This window comes from Dipodomys ordii, unplaced genomic scaffold, assembly GCF_000151885.1.
Source record: "Dipodomys ordii isolate 6190 unplaced genomic scaffold, Dord_2.0 Scaffold6, whole genome shotgun sequence".
In the NCBI taxonomy this organism is placed as follows: domain Eukaryota; kingdom Metazoa; phylum Chordata; class Mammalia; order Rodentia; family Heteromyidae; genus Dipodomys; species Dipodomys ordii.
Genome location: NW_012267222.1, coordinates 16959600 through 16978680, shown reverse-complemented (window position 1 = coordinate 16978680; position 19081 = coordinate 16959600). Strand labels below are relative to the sequence as shown.

General features: G+C 48.1%; 1 protein-coding gene across 1 annotated transcript; it reads right to left on the bottom strand.

Annotated features, from left to right (window-relative positions):
- Positions 1–9214: 9214 nt before the first annotated feature.
- Rnf186 (ring finger protein 186) lies at positions 9215–10401 on the bottom strand. Its single transcript, XM_013033355.1, has one exon. It carries the CDS (start codon positions 10365–10367, stop codon positions 9558–9560), a length of 810 nt encoding a protein of 269 aa, XP_012888809.1. The 5' UTR covers positions 10368–10401; the 3' UTR covers positions 9215–9557.
- Positions 10402–19081: the final 8680 nt, after the last annotated feature.

The following is a 19081-nucleotide window of genomic DNA, read 5'->3' as shown; positions in this document are numbered from 1 at the left end:
CGTCCCCCTCCCCGTCCCCGCCCCGCGGGCCACCCAGAGCCCTTATGGTCCCATCGCCCCCCCTGCCCCGGGCCCCGGGGCTGCCCAGCTCTTCCTGGAGAAGTGTCTACGCGGGGACCGTGGGACCGCCGGTCCCCTCCGGGACCAGAGAAGGCGAGGCTACAGTTTGCTCTTGGGGTCTGCTTGGATGGGGGCGTTGGGCTTGGATGGGGGTGTGGGGGCGTGGCCCTGGCGGGGGCGTGGCCCTGGCGGGGCGTGGTCACGGGTGGGGCGTGGCCTGGGTGGAGGGGTGGGCCAGTTATGAGTGGATGGAAAGTTTCCCTCCTGCGTCGGGTCAGGGAAGCGGAGCGGCCCCCGGAGCAGCAGCGTCCTGTGCGCGCGCAGCGGGACCCTCATTTCCGGGTTCTCTAATGTCAAATGCGGTGTAGATTCTGGCCTGGGCACCAGAGGCTCCCGGGCCTGGGCCTGTACCGTCAGATCACCTTCTCCCGGCTGTTTTCTGGCTTTCTATTCTCGCCAGTCTCCCCAGACCTCCACCTTGAACGTTTGGCCTTTGAACAACTACCATGTGCCAGGCACTGCCGTGTGTGTGTGTGTGTGTGTGTGTGTACACGTGTGTACAGGGTCTGGTGCTCTAACTTGGCTTTTTATTTTTATTGCTTTAGGCTGCAGCTCTACCACTGGAGCCACATCGCCTCTTCCTGTCTTTTGCTAGTTAACTGGAGATAAGAGTTTCACAGACACTCCTGTCCAAGCTGGCTGCAAATCCTGATCCTCAGATCTCAGCCTCCTGAGTAGCTAGGATTACAGGCCACCAGTGCCCGGCCCTGCTGTATTTTAATCTATGACCGTGTTCATTTTTCTGCATGCTACCTCAGGCTGCCCCTTCTGGAATTTACAAGTTCTGTGCCTAGGCCCTAAGTACTGCCAATCCTCAGTACTGTCAAAATAAATAAATAAAAGTCCCCCATCTGGGTGCCCAGCCCCGGGGACTGTGCAAGGATCTGGTAAAAGAGTCTTGTTGCTCTAGCAACCCTGTGAATTTCCACCACACCCATCCACAAACAAGAAGCAAGCTTCCTTTCCCACTGAGCTGAAGCCACTGGCAGATCTAATGAGTGTCAGAGCCTGACTGTGAATCACGGTGACCTCAGAGGCTGCTGCTCTTGCTTCTGGTGAAGGCAGACAGGTACCCTGAGTGGTATGGGATGAGTCGAGGGGTCAGAGACCAGCATTCCAGCTGGGAGCTTGTGACTCATACACCTCCTTATCTCCTGGCTGGCCAATTAGGAACAGAAAAGGCAGCTAAAGGGTTAGTGTGATGTTCAAACAAGTTACCGGATGCAGGCTGCAGAGGCCGAAGGGTGACCACTGAGCCCCTATGGAATAATAACCACATGGAACAAGCTACTGGTGGCTCACGCCTCTAATCCTAGCTACTCAGGAGGCTGAGATCTGAGGGTCACAATTCAAAGCCAGCCTGGGTAGAAAGCCTGTGAGATTCTTATTAACCAGCAAAAAAAGTGGAATTGTGGCTCAAGTGGTAGAGCACCAGCCTTGAGTGAAAAAGTTAAGGGACAGCACCCCCCACACAAATAACTGTACTGGAATGGATAACAACAGAAAACTTCTAGCTAACCCTCCTCTCAATAGCAGGTAATCCCTTCCTTTTAGCCAGACTGGTTGTGTGGGATCAGGTAGGACTATGGACCTGTGCTTTTTCCCATCCCTAATATGGCCTGCTTGCCTTTGGTCATTGGATCTAGTTATAGCCATTGTACCACATGCCCATCACTCTAGTGACCCTAACACAATCAGATCTGATTCCATAACGAAAGCTACAGGTAGGAAAAGTGGAGAAAATATCTTTATCTCTTTTGTTATGTTTTAGAGATTTTTTTAAAAGTGACTGAGATTATAAAATGTACAATGTCATCTGTAAAATCAGGAAGATGGTTGTCCCAGGACCTTTAATTTAATGAGGATTACATGAGTATGTTTAAAGTACTTTGAATAGAATACACAATAAAAATATTGCAAACGCAAGATACACAATAAAAATTAGTGGCTGTTATCTCTGTTTAAAAAATACTTTTGAGCTTGGCACTTGTGGCTCACACTTGTGGTTTTTTGTCTTTGTTTTTCAGTCTAAGAATTGAAATCTAGGTCTGGGCACTGTCCCTGAGCTCCTTTTTCTCAAGACTAGCACTCTACCACTTGAGCCACAGCATTAGTTCTGGCTTTTTCTGTGATTTAATTGGAGATAGGAGTTAGTTAGGAGATAGACTTTTCTGGCCTAGGCTGGCTTTGAACCATGATCCTTAGATCTCAGCTTTCAGAGTAAGATTACAGGTATGAGTTGCTTCCTCTTTTTGTGAGTGCTATCTCTATAAGATTGGTGTCTGCCCTAATGACATTGTAGCTGGATCACTTCTAGAACTATCAGTGCCTGGCTGGGAGATATATATATGTATATATATGTATATATATGTATCTGTATATATCTGTATATATATAATTTTTTTCTTCTCCAGTCCTAGGGCTTGAACTCAGGGCCTAGGGCACTGTCCCTGAGCCTCAAGGCTTGTGCACTACCACTTGAGCCACAGCGCCACTTCTGTTTTTTTCTGCATATGTGGTGCTGAGGAATCGAACCCAGGGCTTCATGCATGCAAGGCAAGCACTCTACCACTGAGCCACCTTCCCAGCCCCGGGATATGTATTTTTAACAAGCTCCCTTGGTGATTCTGAGGATAAGTCAGGTTGGGAACAAAAGAATTATTGGATTCAATTTTCTCAGAAATTATGGAAATGGGAAATGACCACAATTATTGTTTAGAGGCTATTGCATTTGTAACTATTCCGCTGTGTATACTTTATATCACTTAATTCTATGCAGTATATACTATTGTTTAACCCTAGTTCTCAGTGAAGCCTGCACTTGGCCACGATTGCCGAACCTGAAGGTATAGAATTAGGATTTGAACCTAGGCTCAGTTAATTCTACTATCCTGCCCTCCCCTAGGCCTAAATATCAGTACAAGTTCAAAGACATTTAGATTTGTTGTGAATTCTGCCGTGGGGCCTGGCCTGGATCTTTGTTGAATGGAACAGAATTTACAGTGATGTTACTGAATCCCTTATTTACCTTCTCTTCAGGCTGGCTTTACACCATGATCCTCAGATCTCAGCTTTCTGAGTAGCTGCAATTTCAGGCATGAGAACATCAGTGCCTGGCTAGATCTTAATCTGGGAAATGGAGATCATAACTCAATAATTATGAAGTTATAAAGACTAAAGAAGACTTAGGGTCTGTAGGTGTTGGTTCCCATTCCTTCTATGAATTATTTGGCATTTGGGGGTTGCGGAGGGATTGCAGAGCTGCTTGGGGTCTTGAGTTCCCATCCACAATAATGGGAGAAGAAAGTAGGACCCAGCCTGGGGAGGCAATCAGACCAGATGTTGAGCATTCTGATCGCAGGATGTGGCATGAACAACTTAGATGAACTACTGGGGAATAGAGACTATGTTGGCTTCCTACAAGTGCTCCAGCAACATGCCAGAATTTCAAAGCCTTCATCAATAGAAATGTCTGGTCTTCCCCACCCACTCTGAGAAGCTGGAAGTCGGTGATGAAGGGGAGAGCAGCACGGTCCTCAGGGCAGAAGGGAGAAGCTTCTCTGGGCCTCTCTCCTGCTTCTGGTGATTGCTGGCCCTCTCTCCTAGTCCTGGCTTGCATAGATCACTTACATACACCCCCATGCCTTTTTTTTTTCCCCTCCTAGGACTTGAGTTTGAATTCAAGGCTTCTCATGCTTGTTTGTCTTGCTTGTTTGGCTGATGCTCTCTTTGAGGCATGCTTCTAGCTTGGCTTTTTGCTCATTATTTAGGAGATGGAGTTGACCAGACTTTTTCAGCCACAAGTTGGCTTTGAACCTTGATCCTCAAGATCTGAGCCTCCTGAATAGATAGGATTATTGATGTGAGCTGCTTCCTCTTTTTATAAGAGTGCTGTTTGAAAGGAAAATGTAACCCAGGGAGAAAGTAACCCAAAAGACCACACGGACAAAAGTCAAGTAGAGGAAAAGATTTATTGCCAGCAGAGCTGACAAGGCCAAGTTCTCATGAGGAAAGGAGAAAATGGCACCGACTGGCTCCTTGGAGACCCCTTTTATATCGTTGGGGGCCGGAAGTAGGCGATGTCTCACCCACTGACCAGGCACTGTCATCCAGGGCAGAGATTAGGTCTGAGGTGGGCGTTTCCTTACTCTGTTTCTATGGGATTGATGTCTACCCTAAGGGCATTATAGCTGGATCACTTCTAGGGAAACCTTGTTCCTAAATAAGACTGCCTTCTGAGGTAGGGGGTTAGGGTTAGGATTTCAACATATTATTTTAGGGTGATGTAATTCGGCCCATATCAGGTTAATTTTCCTTCTTTGTTGAAAATTAAATGTCCTCTCTGCTTCCATACACAGAACAGACACCAGTGTAGTCAGATAAATAAGTAAATAGATGGATCCAATATTCCACAGTGTTTTGAATTCTTCAGAAGGCTTTTCTATTGGTCCCAGAGACAAGCCCCATTTTAGTATTTAATTAATGAATGAATTAATTAATACTAAGTACTGGTTCTGGGCTCTCTTGGCTTTTTGTTGTTGGTCGTGGGGCTTGATCTTTGGGCCTGAGCGCTATTCCTCAGCTCTTCAGCTCAAGGCGAGAGCTCTACCACTTGAGCTACAGCGTCACTTCTGGTTTTCTGGTGGTTTATTGGAGATAAGAATTTCTCGGACTTTCCTGCCTGGGCTGGCCTTGAACCGCAGTCCTCAGATCTCAGCCTCCTTAGTAGCTAGGATTACAGGTGTGAGCTACCAGCACCCGGCTTCTCTTAGCTTTTTAAGGTTTGTACTCTACCACTTGAGCCACAGCTCCACTTCTGGGTTTTTTTTACTGATTAATTGGAGATAAGTCTTATGGGCTTTCCTGTTGGAGTTGGCTTTGGTCTCAGCTTGCTAAGTAGCTAGGATTGCTAGCTGCTCGGGCCTGGCTACAAGCTCCCTTTCATTGAAGTGACTCTGGAATCCTTAAACAAGAATGTAAAGTTCAGGAGAACAGATTAATAGTTTAGGCCTCTGCTGGTTGCAAGACCCGGACAAACCCAGGCAAGCCAGTCCCTCATTCCTGGAATTGCTCTGCCCTGCTCAGGACAAAGAAGTTATTGTCCTAGCAAAGGCTATGGTTCCAGAAACACACAAGGGCCTAACAAAGAATCAGGGCAGTAAGGGAGTGGTCCTGAGTGAGGGGGCCAGTGGGGTCCCCCTCCCTCTCTATTCACCCAATTGCTAAGTCAAGAAGCTGTAGCTGAATTGAGAATGCAGCTATACACTTAGGGCCAGGGAGCATACCCCTGAGACACTTATTATATGTCAGGCGTGTTTTGTCCCATACAACAAAGTGAATCAAAGCCCAAAGTCTGAAGACTCTGCAATCTGCCCTTGGTCTTACCACCAGATTTTACTGTATGATTGTTGGCAAGTTATAAACCTCTCTGTGACTCTAGGTTCTTCTTGATAATTTGGGGGTGGTAATAATACTTATTATGTGGGATAATGCATGTAATACTTTCACCATGTCAAATGTCAAATAGTGTTAGCAGTTATAATAACAATTATTATATTGTTGTGGCGGATGTAGCCCATGGGAGGTAGTCCATTTTTCTGTTTCTTTATATAGGACAGGGTCTTACTACGTAAATCAGGCCTCGGGCTCATGATCCTCCTGGCTCATTCTCCCAATAGTGCCCATGTTTGAACAGGTGAGTCTGTTTTTATCATTCCTGCTGGAGTTTTCTTAGAAATCAAGCCCATCTCTCTCATCTCCTCTGTCTCTAGTTCCTGATCCTAAGAGATTGGGCTGGGTGCTGTCAGGAAATCCCTAGCAGTGTGGTGAGAAGGTGTCAGAACCTCTATTTCACGAAGAACCTGAGATGCGGAGAGATAGGTGACACCGATATGGCGAGGCTGGAATTCAAGTCAGATGTATCTGATTTCCAGGCCACGGTGTGGAGATGGGTCTGTTGGGGATGGAACTGGCTTCTTCTGGTTCTTCATCATCATCAGTACCTTCTCCGCAGTCCTGGGAAGAAACTTCTACACCATCTTCATCCCTGCCCCCACATCAGGGCTGGCCCTCTGCTGGCTTTCAGCCCAAAAAGGCCCAAGACACCCATTGCACCAGGCTCAATAATTGGTGATGAAGCCAGGCACCTGTGGCTCAAGCCCTTAATCCTAGCTATTCAGGAAGTTGAGACCTGAGGATTATGGTTCAAAGCCAGCCCAGGTAAGAAAGTTTGTGAGACTCTTATCTTTAATTAACCACCAAAAAGCTGGAGCTCTGGGCTGGGAAGGTGGCTTAGTGGTAGAACGCTTGCCTTGCATGCCTGAGGCCCTGGGTTCGATTCCTCAGCACCACATAAACAAAAAGAAAAAAGCCAGAAGTGGCGCTGTGGCTCATATGGTAGAGCACTAGCCTTGAGCTGAAGGACTGAGGGACAGCACCTAGACCCAGAGTTCAGGCCCCAAGACTGGACCAAAAAAAAAAGCTGGAGCTGTGGCTCAAGTTGTAGTGTGCTAGTTTTGAGCCAAAAAGCTCAAGGACACGTATCCAGGCCCTGAGTTTGGGCCCCAATCAGTACTGAACACACACATACACACAGATGATGATGATGATGATGATAGTTCACTGTCAGGATTCAGTAACTTCTCATGACTGGGCCAGAGCTGGGCCTGCCATTTCTGTCTCTTTTCTTTTCTGTTCTTTTCTTTTGGTGCCAGCCTGTGTAACCAGTAAGCAGGGAGATTTTTCTAACAGGAACTTAGAAACAGCTTTTTTTTTTTTTGGTTGTGGGGCTGAACTCTGTGCTGGGGTGCTGTTCCTGAGCTTTTCAGCTCAAGGCTAGCACTCTACCACTTGAGCTACAGCGCCACTTCTGGTTTCTGGTGGTTTATTGGAGATAAGAGTCTCACGGACTTTCCTGCCCGGCTAGCTTTGAACCTCGATTCTCAGATCTCAGCCGCCTGAGTAGCTAGGATTACAGGTGTGAGCTACCAGCGCCTGGCTAGAAACAGCTTTTGCTGAAGAGTAGGACATCCCAGTCAGCCCTGGAACTGCCCAAAGAATGATTAAAAGCCAAAGACAAACTTGGCCTCCCTGCCTCTACTTCACATCTGTTCCCTTCACACTGAGCCTTTCTCCCCTGCAATCCCCCTGGAATTCAAGAAGGATCAGGCTGATGGATAAACATCTTGTGACATGACAGAAAGGTGTCCCCAGACAACAATGATTTTGTTGTCATGACCAGATTTCTCCCCTCAAGCAATGACAGTGACAAAACTCATTAATAATAATCAACCAGGCCACAGTTCGCCTTGGACTGTTTAATAATTATGCATACCTTCCCCCTTCCTCTGGTTTGTCCTCTATTTAAACCTAAAGCTCACATCTGTATCCCCAGGATAGGCTACAATGCTCATTTCCCCTCTTCCTGCAGCATGACCATGCCAGGCAGCAGATCTTCCTTTTCAAGCCTCATGCTGGTGGCTGCTCCTGACATCCTAGCTACTCAAGGAGGCTAAGATCTGAGGATTGCAGTTCGAAGCCAGCCAGGGAAGAAAAGTCTGTGAGGTTCTTGTCTCCAATTAACCAGCTATAAATGCCAGGAGCAGAGCTCTAGTTTTGAGTGATAAAAGTTTAGGGATAGCACCCAGGTTCTGAGCTCAAGCTCTAGTACCAGTACAAAAAGACAAAAAGTCTCATCTCTCTGTTCTTCATCACCACTGGTCACTTTGGTGCATGGAAGCCAGTGGCCAAACCTGACCTGTGGAACCCAGGTGAAATCTGATTCTATTTCTGCCATGATTATGGTAGAAATAGTGTTGCCATTAGCCACTGAAGTGTTGGTGGAGATTTTAACTTGGGTGAAAGGCTCTGAGATCAGGGCAGAGTGGGACTGGAGGAGTGAATGAGGAGACACTGTTCTTTCCCTGGCTGACTGGCAGTCATTCAAAGCTGCAGCCGCCCGAGGCCAAGCCAAGAGGCACTGACCACTTCTCCCTTAGGAACACAGTATTCTTCAGACCCACATAGCCTGGCTTAATTGTGAGGGTCTATACACCCCTCCCTCTCATCCTGACACCCTAGCAGTCGCCTGGCTAGCATCCCATGTGAAGAGCAGAAATGCACATAGAGGTATAGGTTTCTCAGGGCAAATGTCCCATTTATTGACCTGGAGCCTAGCTGGGCTCTCACCTCTCTTAGGTATTTAGGAATAATTCAGTCACCACATGCCACCCTGTAGTCAAGGCTGAGCCCCCACGCTTGGATGGCAGAAGTTTTTTTTGTCTCTCCTGACCAAGTGCCACCCCCTCTTCACCCTCACAGGAGGATTGGGGTAAACAGGGCGGACCAGGGCCTGGTGCCTGTCAACCCCTCCAGGATTTCAAGTCTGTTCATGGGGCCTTTGAGCCCTGATTCCAGCACCCATGGGGGGTCTCATTCTTACCATCAGATGCTGAGATGATCCTGAAAGGAGGGCAGCAGGGCCTGCCTTTCTCGGGGTGTGGTGACCAGGTGGGGTTCTTGGTGAGGACCGTTGCATTTACAAGGCCTCTTATCTTTACAACGAAGGCTCCAGTAGGATGTGAGATGCTTTACAGGGGCAGAACCACCCGTAAGAAGTCAGTTCTGCAGTTGGGGGCTGGGCTTCCAAAGGGCAGCTGGACACTGGTGCATGGCGGGGCGTGGGGGGAGGTCAGTCCTTGAAATCCTGGGATTCTCTAAGTCAGCGCCTTAAGTAACCTTGTGTAAAGTGGAACTGGGGAATCTGAACCGGGAGCCGTTCCCAGCCCCGCCCCCCTCTCCCCCTCTCCTGAGCTCTGCCTGCTAAATGTGGGAACCCCTGCAGCTTCCCTGGGGTTGACTTTGCCTCGGGGTCACCCCCACCACAGGACCTCTGGAGAGGTTGAGATGGATGCGGGAGCAACATTAGAGAAAGCAGCCAGGGGGCAGTCAGGGGGAAGGGAGACGTCTGACAGCCAAAACAACACACAACCTGCCTACAATGCCACAATGTAAAAGGCCAAACCAAACTCAGATGAGCAAAAGCCAACCATACCAATTCAAAAAAGGAAAAACAAAAACACAGAAAGAAAAAAGAAAGAACGGTCCCAGTTCTATTTGCTCTGCAATAAGGTCAATATGGCAATACTTTCATTGAGTTATACACAGAAAAGCCAAGAACATTGGAAAAGAGGAACAGAAAAACCCTCCTTGTGACACCCAGGCTGTTTATACCTCCTTCCTTCCCACCCCTTACAGTGTAACTGTGCCGTAGGAGGGTGAGTCCAGTGTCAAAACATGGGGTTCTTGACCCAACATGGCCATTCTGACTTTTGGCCTTGCAAGTCCAGCTGGCATGTAATCTCAGCTTCAGTTCCTAGTTCCTTACCCTGTTTGTAAAATCCAAAGACTTGCCAGGGCTGCTGGGACCCAGGGTCCCATCAAGCAATGGAAGCGATCTGGCTATGTTTCTGCTGTCCGCAGAAGGAAGTCTTAGAGCAGGGCCAGCAGCTGGCCTGGCTCTGGGGATAACAGCAGAAGAGTGTGGACATCAACAGGGCCAGGGCGATGATGCAAGCCAGCACCCACCGGATGATGCCTGGGTAGATGAAGGGTAGGATGAGGATAATGAGCAGGACCAGCAGGAGCAGGTGGACGGCCAGGCGCCGGGCTGCCACACGGTTGGCACTCAGGGCGTCTTGCTCATCCTCTCCTACCAGGCTAGAGTGTCTTGGTGCAAAGGCGGTAGAACCTGTTAGTCCCTGGGGACACAGCCGCACCTCTGCCCCTGGCCGGACCAGCCTCCCTACCACAGCCTCCTCATCACGTAGGCTACAGATGAGACCTCCCGGGACGGCGGTGACCTTTCGACAGAGCGGGCAGGTAATGGACCAGGTGTCTTCTTGCACACACAGCAGGAGCTTCAGGCACACGGCACAGAAGGTGTGCTGGCAACTGAGCAGCTTGGGTGACCGGGCACAGTTGTAGGGTTCTCGGCATACCAGGCACTCCAGGTCACTTTCCATGGAGCACCGATGATGCCCAGCGGGCCCCGGCATAGTGGCGGCGATGGCAGGTGTGGTGATACCTCCTGATGAGCTGGGCTGGGGCGGCTTCAGGGCTTCCGTGCAGGACATTCTGGGCTCAGAGTCGGCAGGACACCAGAGCTCAGAGCCTGGACATCCACAGGGAATGTCAGCTGATGTGGCCGATACTTGGATGGCTTTCCACCCAGGACAGGGCACGTCCATCCAGCCGCCTTCTTATTTGCTAGGTGCCATCTGACAACAGCTGTCTGGCACTGATCTCTCCAGTCTGCCCAGTTTGTTCCTTGGCTTACATTCTCCTTCAGTCATTTCTTTACTTGAAACCTAAGGTTAATCAGTAACTCGCGGCTCTGGAGACTTTGAATTGCCTGATAGAAGGGCCATGGGGGGGCGGGGCCTAATGAGCCAGGACTTTGCTGCTGGGGCAGCTGCCTGCCTGGTGAGTTCCCACATGACCCATAACCCTCGTGGCTCCTGGTGAGCTTTGGCATGCACCAGAAACCCCCATCAAATGCCCTGGCCACCTTTTTTATTTTTATTTTTTTGGTGATAGTTCTGGGGCTTGAACTCAGGGCCTGGATACTGGCCCTTACCTTTTTCACTCATGGTTGGCACTCTACCACATAAGCCACAGTTCCACTTCCAACTTTTGAGTGATTAATTAAAGGTAAGAGTCTCACTGACTTTTCTGCCCGGGATGACTTCAAACTAGGATCCTCAAATCTCAGCCTCCTAAGTACCGATGCTTATAGGTATAAGCCACTAGTGCCTGACTCCTGGCAACATTTTAAAGATGCATGTTTCTAGATTTCAGACCAAGAGACTAAGATGTCATAGGTTCTGAATGCTTCTAAACTCCTGCAGGATTAACTAACATCTTCTTGATTTGGATGTAGCTGGATGCACAGCTACACGGGATGTTTGAGAACCTTTTTCAGCACTGAGGTTTCAGATAAAATCATTGGGGTGTTAAGATGAGTGGAAAAAATGTTTGCTTGCTCTTTGAGCACATCTATAAGCCAGGGGCTCATGAAAGAGCCTGAAGAGGTGAGATAAATAGAGTAGACAAGAAGCACAACAGAATAGGTAACAATGCTGGGTGCTGGCAGGTGGCAGTTTCCTTGAGGGAAAGCTGAGCACCAGTGCCTCAAACCTGAAATCCTAGCTACTCAGGAGGCTGAGATCTGAGGATCGCTGTTCAAAGCCAGCCACAGCAGAAAAGTCTGGGAGACTTAAAAAAAGAAAAAGAAACCAACTTCCAATTAACCACCAAAAAGCTGGAAATGGACCTGTGGCTCAAGTGGTAGAATGTCAATCTTGAGCAAATTAAAGCTCAAGGACAGTGCCCAGGCCCTGAGTTCAAGCCCTAGGACATCCCCCTTGCCACTCTCCCATTAGCTAGGAGAAGTGGAATTGTAGCTGAAGTGGTAGAGCACCAACCTTGAGCCAAAAAAGCTCAAGGACAGCACCTAGGCCCTGAGTTCAAGCCCTAATACTGACAAAAACAGAAAAACAAAACTCCAGCTTCCTGCAGAACATTAGCACCATCCCCCTCCCCCCTCCCTCCCTGCCAGCATTCAGTGGTTAATACAATTGTATTAGCATTTCCCAATTCATGTGCCTTGCATTTACAAGTACCTAATAATCATTGCCCATGTCTCATGCTTGGCTTGCAGCTGTGTCCCCAAGCAGTTGTAAAGACAGCTGCTGTTTATAACTCTGGGCTCTGGACCGTCCTCTGCGATCTCCTGGAATCCTGGCTCCATAAGGAAGGCCTGGTGTGCGTGGCCAGGGTGTGGCCAGGGTAGGCAGGCTGGCTGCCTGCCGAGAGGCCTTCCACAGGGGCAGGACCTTCTGGCGTCCAAGGTCTGGTTCCCAATCTCATCTGTCCATATAGATGCCATGGGCATCTAGGCATTGGCTGAGGCTGGCAGGACTCATGTGAGTAGCATGGAAGTTAGGAATATCTGCCCTGTTTACCACAGAGGGTGGGGGTGATACAGCTACTCCCTCAAAAACTGCCACATGCAGGCCATAATGTGCCCAACCCCAGGGTGGGCATTGCAGGCCTGGCCCCAGCCTGGCACATGCTTCATCCTCATGAAGTAACTCTTGCTTCATTGGGTCCTCTGAGACTGAAACCCAGTTCTTCATTGCTATTCTGTGTGGATCCATTGGAGTTGTTCTTTCACTCTGGCTCTGTGGGAGGGGGGAGTCAATATGATGTGACTGAGGGTGGACGAATCAGCTCTTTCCATTTTGCTGGCTGCAATAATTGGCTTAGACATAGGCAGGGGCTCTAAGCTAGGCCAATGAGATTCAATTCCGGGACTTCTGTGGGATTATTATTTTTTTTTTTTTTTTGAGGAGTATGAGATGATGGTGTTAGGCCTTGAACTCAGGGCCTAGGCATTATCCCTCAGCTTTTATGTTCAAGACTGGTGCCCTACCACTTGAGCCACAGCTTCACTTCTGGCTCTTTGGTGGTTATTTGGAAATAAGAGGCTCACAGCAGGGCTGGGAATGTAGCTGAGTTGGTAGAGTGCTTGCCTAGCGTGCATGAAGTCCTGGGTTCGATTCCTCAGTACCACATAAACAGAAAAAGCTGGAAGTGGTGCTGTGGCTCAAGTGGTAGAGTGCTAACCTTGAGCAAAAGCAGCTCAGTACAGTGCCCAGGCCCTGAGTTCAAGCCCCACCACTGGCAAAAAAAAAAAAAAAAGAAGAGTCCAGACTTTCTTGTCCAGGCTGGTTTGAACATGATCCTCAGATTTCACCCTCCCCATTGCTAGGATTGTACATGTGAACTACTGGTGCCTGTCTTGTTTTTTTTTTTTTTTAAACAGAGTTTTGCTTAGGTAGAACAGGCTGGCTTTAAACTCAAGATTCTCCTGTTTCTCCCTCCTAAGTGCTGGTATTGCAGGCATGTACTCCCACACCTGGATTTTGTTATGGTTCTTGAAAAGTTTCTCTTGCATTTCCAAGTTTGGAAATGGAGCCCTGGAGTTGTCAAGACTACAGTGTAGGGAGAGAGTCAGGTAAGTACAAAAGAAAGACGAATAAACAGTTAAATAGAGGCTGAAAGATATCGTCTGAACACCTGGATCCAGCCATATCTGAAGTCAGAGAAATCTATCTTAAGATCTTTTGATTCTATTAACCAATGAAATCAATCCCAATTTTATGTTTTGTAATGCTGGGAATTGAGCCCAGGGCCTTGTGCATGCTAAGGAAGTACCTTGTGCATGCTAAGCATGCACAGTAACACCTTCAAGTATTATTCAGTCAGTTCAAACTGGATTTTTCTTCCTTGTAAGTAAAAGACTACTGCATAACACTCAAAGATAAAGATGCCTTCATTTGCTAGTGATGAGGACAGGTATTGGTGAGACAGATTTTGTATACAGCCAAGAGTGACCTACTGCCTGAGTGTTAGTATGCTAAGAGACTGGTCCTCCCCGCCTTTGACTTGCATTGTGCAATGTGCCTTTGTGCTTGCTGGAAGCTAACAAGGGGTTCGGGATGGGAGCAGGAGGGAAAAAAAAACTTACCCTGCCACATTTGTTGATAATGAAAAGAATCCAGCATCAGGTGGATACTGTAAGCATTATGCCCACCTTTGGTCCTCAGCTCCACCCAGACCTGAGCCCCTCCCTGCCCTTGAGTTCCCCAATACAGCTGGCCCCTCCCTCTCTCCGCCCTGACCCACCTGAACTCCCATCTACCTTACTTCCTACCCCTCAGACCCTGCGGGTACCTAGATAGTGGAGGCTGTCATGTGCTCTCTCTCTGGGGCAAATAGGGCTCCTCTAATAAACCTTGTAATAGTCTTTCTCCTGTGCTTGTCTGCCTCCAACTGGTCCCCTGAGATGGCTGGGATGGATCCTTTCGGATACCACGGTGATATGGGTATGGCCAGAGTCCTCCTTCTTGTTGTTGCCTACCCAGCTCAATGGAAAGCTGGGTTATCGGGGGATGGTTGGGGAAGACCGAAATCAGATCTAGGGAAACTATTTGGGGTTAGTATCTGTAGAACATCCTCAGAGCATGAAGACCTGAGTTCAAGCCCCATGACCAGCACTCATGCACATTAAAAACAGATGAAGGTAAAACAGAAAGAGAGAGAAACAGAGAGAGAGAGAGAATGAGGGGGGAAGCAAGCAAGCACAGCTACTGGTTATACAAAAAATTACAGGAATACAGTATACAAAGTAGAATACAAACGTTCTTTGTACTACTCTCCCTGAGATATGACTGCTGTCACCAATGGATTCCTTCCTACTATCCTTATCATCCAATCATCTTGGTTTGGAATTTTATTTCTTAAAGGCAACTGGACTTAAATATTACCTGTACCAACTTCAGAGTTGGAAATCCATTCGGCTCCTGTCACTCTGCTACTTGTGTGACCTTGGGATAAGAATTTCAACTTGGTTGAGGCTCAGCTTTTCAGTTTGATCAAATGGAGACAAAAATGCCTCAGAAAACAGAGGGCTCCATAGTGCCTGCCCCCCCCCTCCATCCACCCAGGGGAGGCTCAGTAAATTTTGCATCCCAGGTTGTAACTCTAGTCTACATGATATTTGCACCTGCTCTGATATTAGTATCCCAAAACACAAATGAATCCCTCCAAATCTTAAAAAAGAAAGCCCAACTTCATATTTATTTTGATTGTACAAATACATTTTTCAGTTAAATATTTTTTTTCTCTTTTGGGATGTAGTTTCTTCCATGTTGAGGGTTTTCACAGTCTGGGTTACAGCGCACTGAAGGCTGACACCCTGGGCCAGAGGAGGGTAGAATTTCACACCTCACTCCCATGCCAAAGCCTGGCTGCTTGGGGGGAGACAGATTGCCAGGGAATTACACTTCAGGTAATACCCCACACCTGGATCCAAATTTGTGGTCCTATATCAAGCTCTTTGAAGAAGGGGTCAGGGAGCAGCAATGTCAAGATCAGTGACCCAGAAAACCACTCAGACACACAATGATGTAGAAGAAAGAATTGTTTAATGGCAGATAGAGGCTGACAGGCTACCTCTTGCAGGCTAGAGAGTAGCAAACTACTCTTGCATCCTTAGAGGTAAATATAGTGTCAGGAGTTGGAGGGCAGAAGAGGAGGCTGCAGGAAATCTTTGTCATCACAGCTGGACACTGGAGATATCTGACAGCCAGGGTGGGATGTTATATAGCTGGCTCACAGCCAGGGAACACATCCCATCCCAGAGGCAATACATTACATTCTATATCTAGCACATAGCAAAACCAATGTATCTTATAGCGGTCATGTAGCCAGAGGAAACATCTTGGAGCAGAGACAATACATTCTATAGTAGGCATCTTGTAATCCTATACTAGAACCAGCTTGAGACTGAGACTGTATCCCGACTCTGTTGGTGAAGCACCTGGGGCTGGTGCGAATAGTCAACTAGGGCCGGGCCTGGCTTGTGAAGGACCCAGGGTGAGGGCTGTCAACCCAAAGTGGGGTGAATAAGCTTACACCACCATGCTTGGTCTCTGTCTGTGGTTACCCTTACTCCACACATCTTGGCCTTTTTTATTTTTTTTGGTTGTGGGCCTCAACTCTGGGCTTGGGTGTTGTCCCTCAGCTCTTCAGCTCAAGGCTAGTACTCTATCACTTGAGCCACAGCGCCACTTCTGGCTTTTTCTGCTTATGTGGTGCTGAGGAATCCAACGCAGGGCCTCATGCATTCAAGGCAAGCACTTTACCACTGAGCTACCTTCCCAGCCCCGCATCTTGGACGATTATCCACCCCTTCCCTGTTTTCTTCCCCTTGGGCTGGTTGTGAATAGTCTTGACTTCCCCTCCCCTTTTTTTTTGACAGCTGGTCTCATTATGAAGCCCAGGCTGACCTCAAGCTTGCTTATTGAGTAACTCTAGCTTTGAAAATGAGGTCCTCCTGCCTCAGCATCTCCAGTGCTGTGATTACAGGCATGTACTGCCACACCTGGCCACCTCTGCTCACATTTTTTTTTGGGGGGGGGTCTGGTTGTGGGGCCTGAACTCTGGGCCTGGGCTCTGTCCCTCAGCTCTTCAGCTCAAGGCTAGTGCTCTACCACTTGAGCCACAGCGCCACTTCCAGCTTTTTCTGCTTATGTGGTGCTGAGGAATCGAACCGAGGCCCTCATGCATGCAAGGCAAGCACTCTACCACTAAGCCACCTTCCCAGGCCCCCCAGCCCCTCGTTTTTTTATTTTTAAAGACAGGATCTCATTATGTTGCCCAGGCTGGCCTTGAATGTGCAGTCCTCCTGCCTCAGTCTACTGAGGGCTGATATTATAAGCATGCACTACGTACCGGATTTACAACACTAACGCTCTGGGGTCTTGGAGTCACAGGGTTTGAGACAGGCTGTTGATTGTGTTAAACCATTTGACTGTGCTTCTAAAGAATCTGGTGGCTATCTTTCAAAAAATATTCTAAATAAGGTTAGGAAACCTGTTACTGACTGCAGTAGTATTTAGAGACATAGTCAAGAAATAGACGTGACAGGACTGTCACTCATATACAGGGGGAGAGACTTTCCTCCAGGAGCTGAGTGCTGGAAAAAGATTTTTGCTTTTCTGGATAACAGGTTGATGGTCTATGCTACTCAGATATTCTAAATGCCATAATTAACTCTGTTTCTCAGTTTTGCTTTGACCACCAGGAAGCTCAGTAGTTACAATGATTCCTAATCCAGTTTATGGTTTACTGGTCCTGATCTCTGACTAATTATTACTTATTTATATTTCACTTCAATATACTTTTCTTTTTTTCTGCTGGCCCTGGTGTTTTGCACTCAGGGCCTGGGTGCTCTACAACTTGAGCCACAACTCCTCACTTCTGGCCTTTTGCTGGTTAATTAGAGACAAGAACCTCATGAACTTTCCTGCCTGGGCTGGCTTTGAACTGCAATCCTCAGATCTCAGTCTCCTGAGTAGCTAGGGTTATAGGCATGAGCCGCCAGTATCTAGCTTGAATATATATATATTTTTTGTAAAGAATTCATTCCAACTGGGGAAAGATGAAAGGCAGAAAATAAGAAGAAAGTAGAGAAGGAATTGGCAAATTTAGGAGAGAGGGCAGAGGTGGTGAGGCGCATGTGAGTGGGTGTGTAACCTGGCACACTCTGGCTTTCTTCAAGATCCACCCTGGGCTTCTATCTCTGTCAACTCATGCTGTCCTGGATAATGTGGGCATGGAAGCGAAGCGTGCCTCTGTAAGGACTGTCTCTCCCTGTCCTCTGTCCTCCACACTCCACGGAGCACAGGGCTGGCATCTGGACCACTGGGCCATGTGAAAAATTAACCCTCCCAAGTGTGGCTCTTGACCTATTTAACTACTCTGCATGGAGGTCAGCTCAAGGTCAGGAGGCTGGCACCTCAGCTCCCTGTTCTCTCCAGATGCCCAGGCCTTGCCTTTGTGGAGCCCCCTACAAGGAATAATCAAGGGTCTTGAGGACAAGGCCTTTGAGGGCAGAGTGAACAGCTGGGCTCAGAGTACATTGGCAGGTTCGATGGAATGGTATTCCAATATGTGCTGGGCGACTCTAGGCAGCCATCTTACTCTGATTTTCACCTTTGCTCTCTCTGTTGGTTGGCTAGAGATCAACATGGTGTTTGTATCTCGAATTATTTGGTCCTGCGAGTGCAGAAACTCAATGTGGCTTAACCCAAGAAGAGAGGATGTTTCTTCATTCTAGGGACAGAGAAGCCCAGAGGAGGTCTGGGCAGCTGTGACCATGTGGCTCTCGCAGGAGCTAGGATTAGTGAGCACTCAAATAACACACCTAAGAAGTAAATATTCCTGGTTTGCACGTGAGGAAACTGGGTCACTAAGAGATTAAGTTGGCTTATGTGTCTAGCAGCTGATAGCTGGGACGCCCTCCAGGGAGTCTGGCTGCTGAGTTGGTCGGTCACCATGTCACACTGCCTCTCCTCTGTGAGTTTCCTCCATGTGGCCTCCTGCTGCGCTCCATCCAGGCCTGTTTCCTCATTAGTCAGGAGCCGGATTTTCCTCTATCTCAGATATTGTTCACAAGTTGGGCCCCAGTGGCTCACGCCTGTAATCCTAGCTACTCAGGAGGCTGAGATATAAGGATCGCAGAGCAAAGCCAGGCTGGGCAGGAAACTCCATGAGTTTCTTATATCCAATTAGCCACCAAAAAGCCAGAAGTGGTGTGCTGTGGCTCAAGTGGAAGAGCACTAGCCTTGAGCATAAAAGCTAAGGGAGCCAAGCGCTGGTGGCTTATGCCTGTAATCCTAGCTATTTAGGAGGCTGAGCTCTGAGGATTGCAGTTCAAAGCCCTCTCAGGCAGGAAAATCAGTGAGACTTTTTTCTCCAATTAACCACCAGAAAACTGGAAGTGGCGCTGCGGTGCTTACCTTGAGCTGAAGAGCTCAGGGACAGTGCTCAGGTCCAGAGTTCAAACCCCCACGACCTACAAAAACTAACAACAAAAAAAAAAAAAGCTAAGGGAGGGGAGGAATAGGGAGGGGTAAGTGGGAGATAATGAGGGATGGGGTAACAATGATTAAAAAAACAAATGTAGGCTGGGAAGTTGGCTCAGTGGTAGAGCACTTGCCTTGCATGCCTGAGGCCCTGGGTTCGATTCCTCAGTACCACATAAAGAAAAAAGAAAAAAGCTGGAAGTGGTACTGTGGCTCAAGTGGTAGAGTGCTAGCCTTGAGCTGAAGAGCTGAGGACAGCGCCCAGGCCCAGAGTTCAGGCCCCACGACCAGACCCCCCCCCCCAAATAAAAAAAAAAACAAAAAACAAATGTACTCATTACCTTACTTATATAACTGTTTACCCCCTCCCCCATGCTCATCACCTAAAAAAGAAAAAAAAAGCTAAGGGACAGTGTCTAGACACTGAGTTTAAGCCCCAGTACCAGAAGAAAAGAAAGAAGGAAAGA

What these genes read in the sequence shown, in the direction of transcription:
- Rnf186 (XM_013033355.1), bottom strand. Translation starts at nt 10,367, where the DNA reads ATGGACGTGCCCTGTCCTGGGTGGAAAGCCATCCAAGTATCGGCCACA.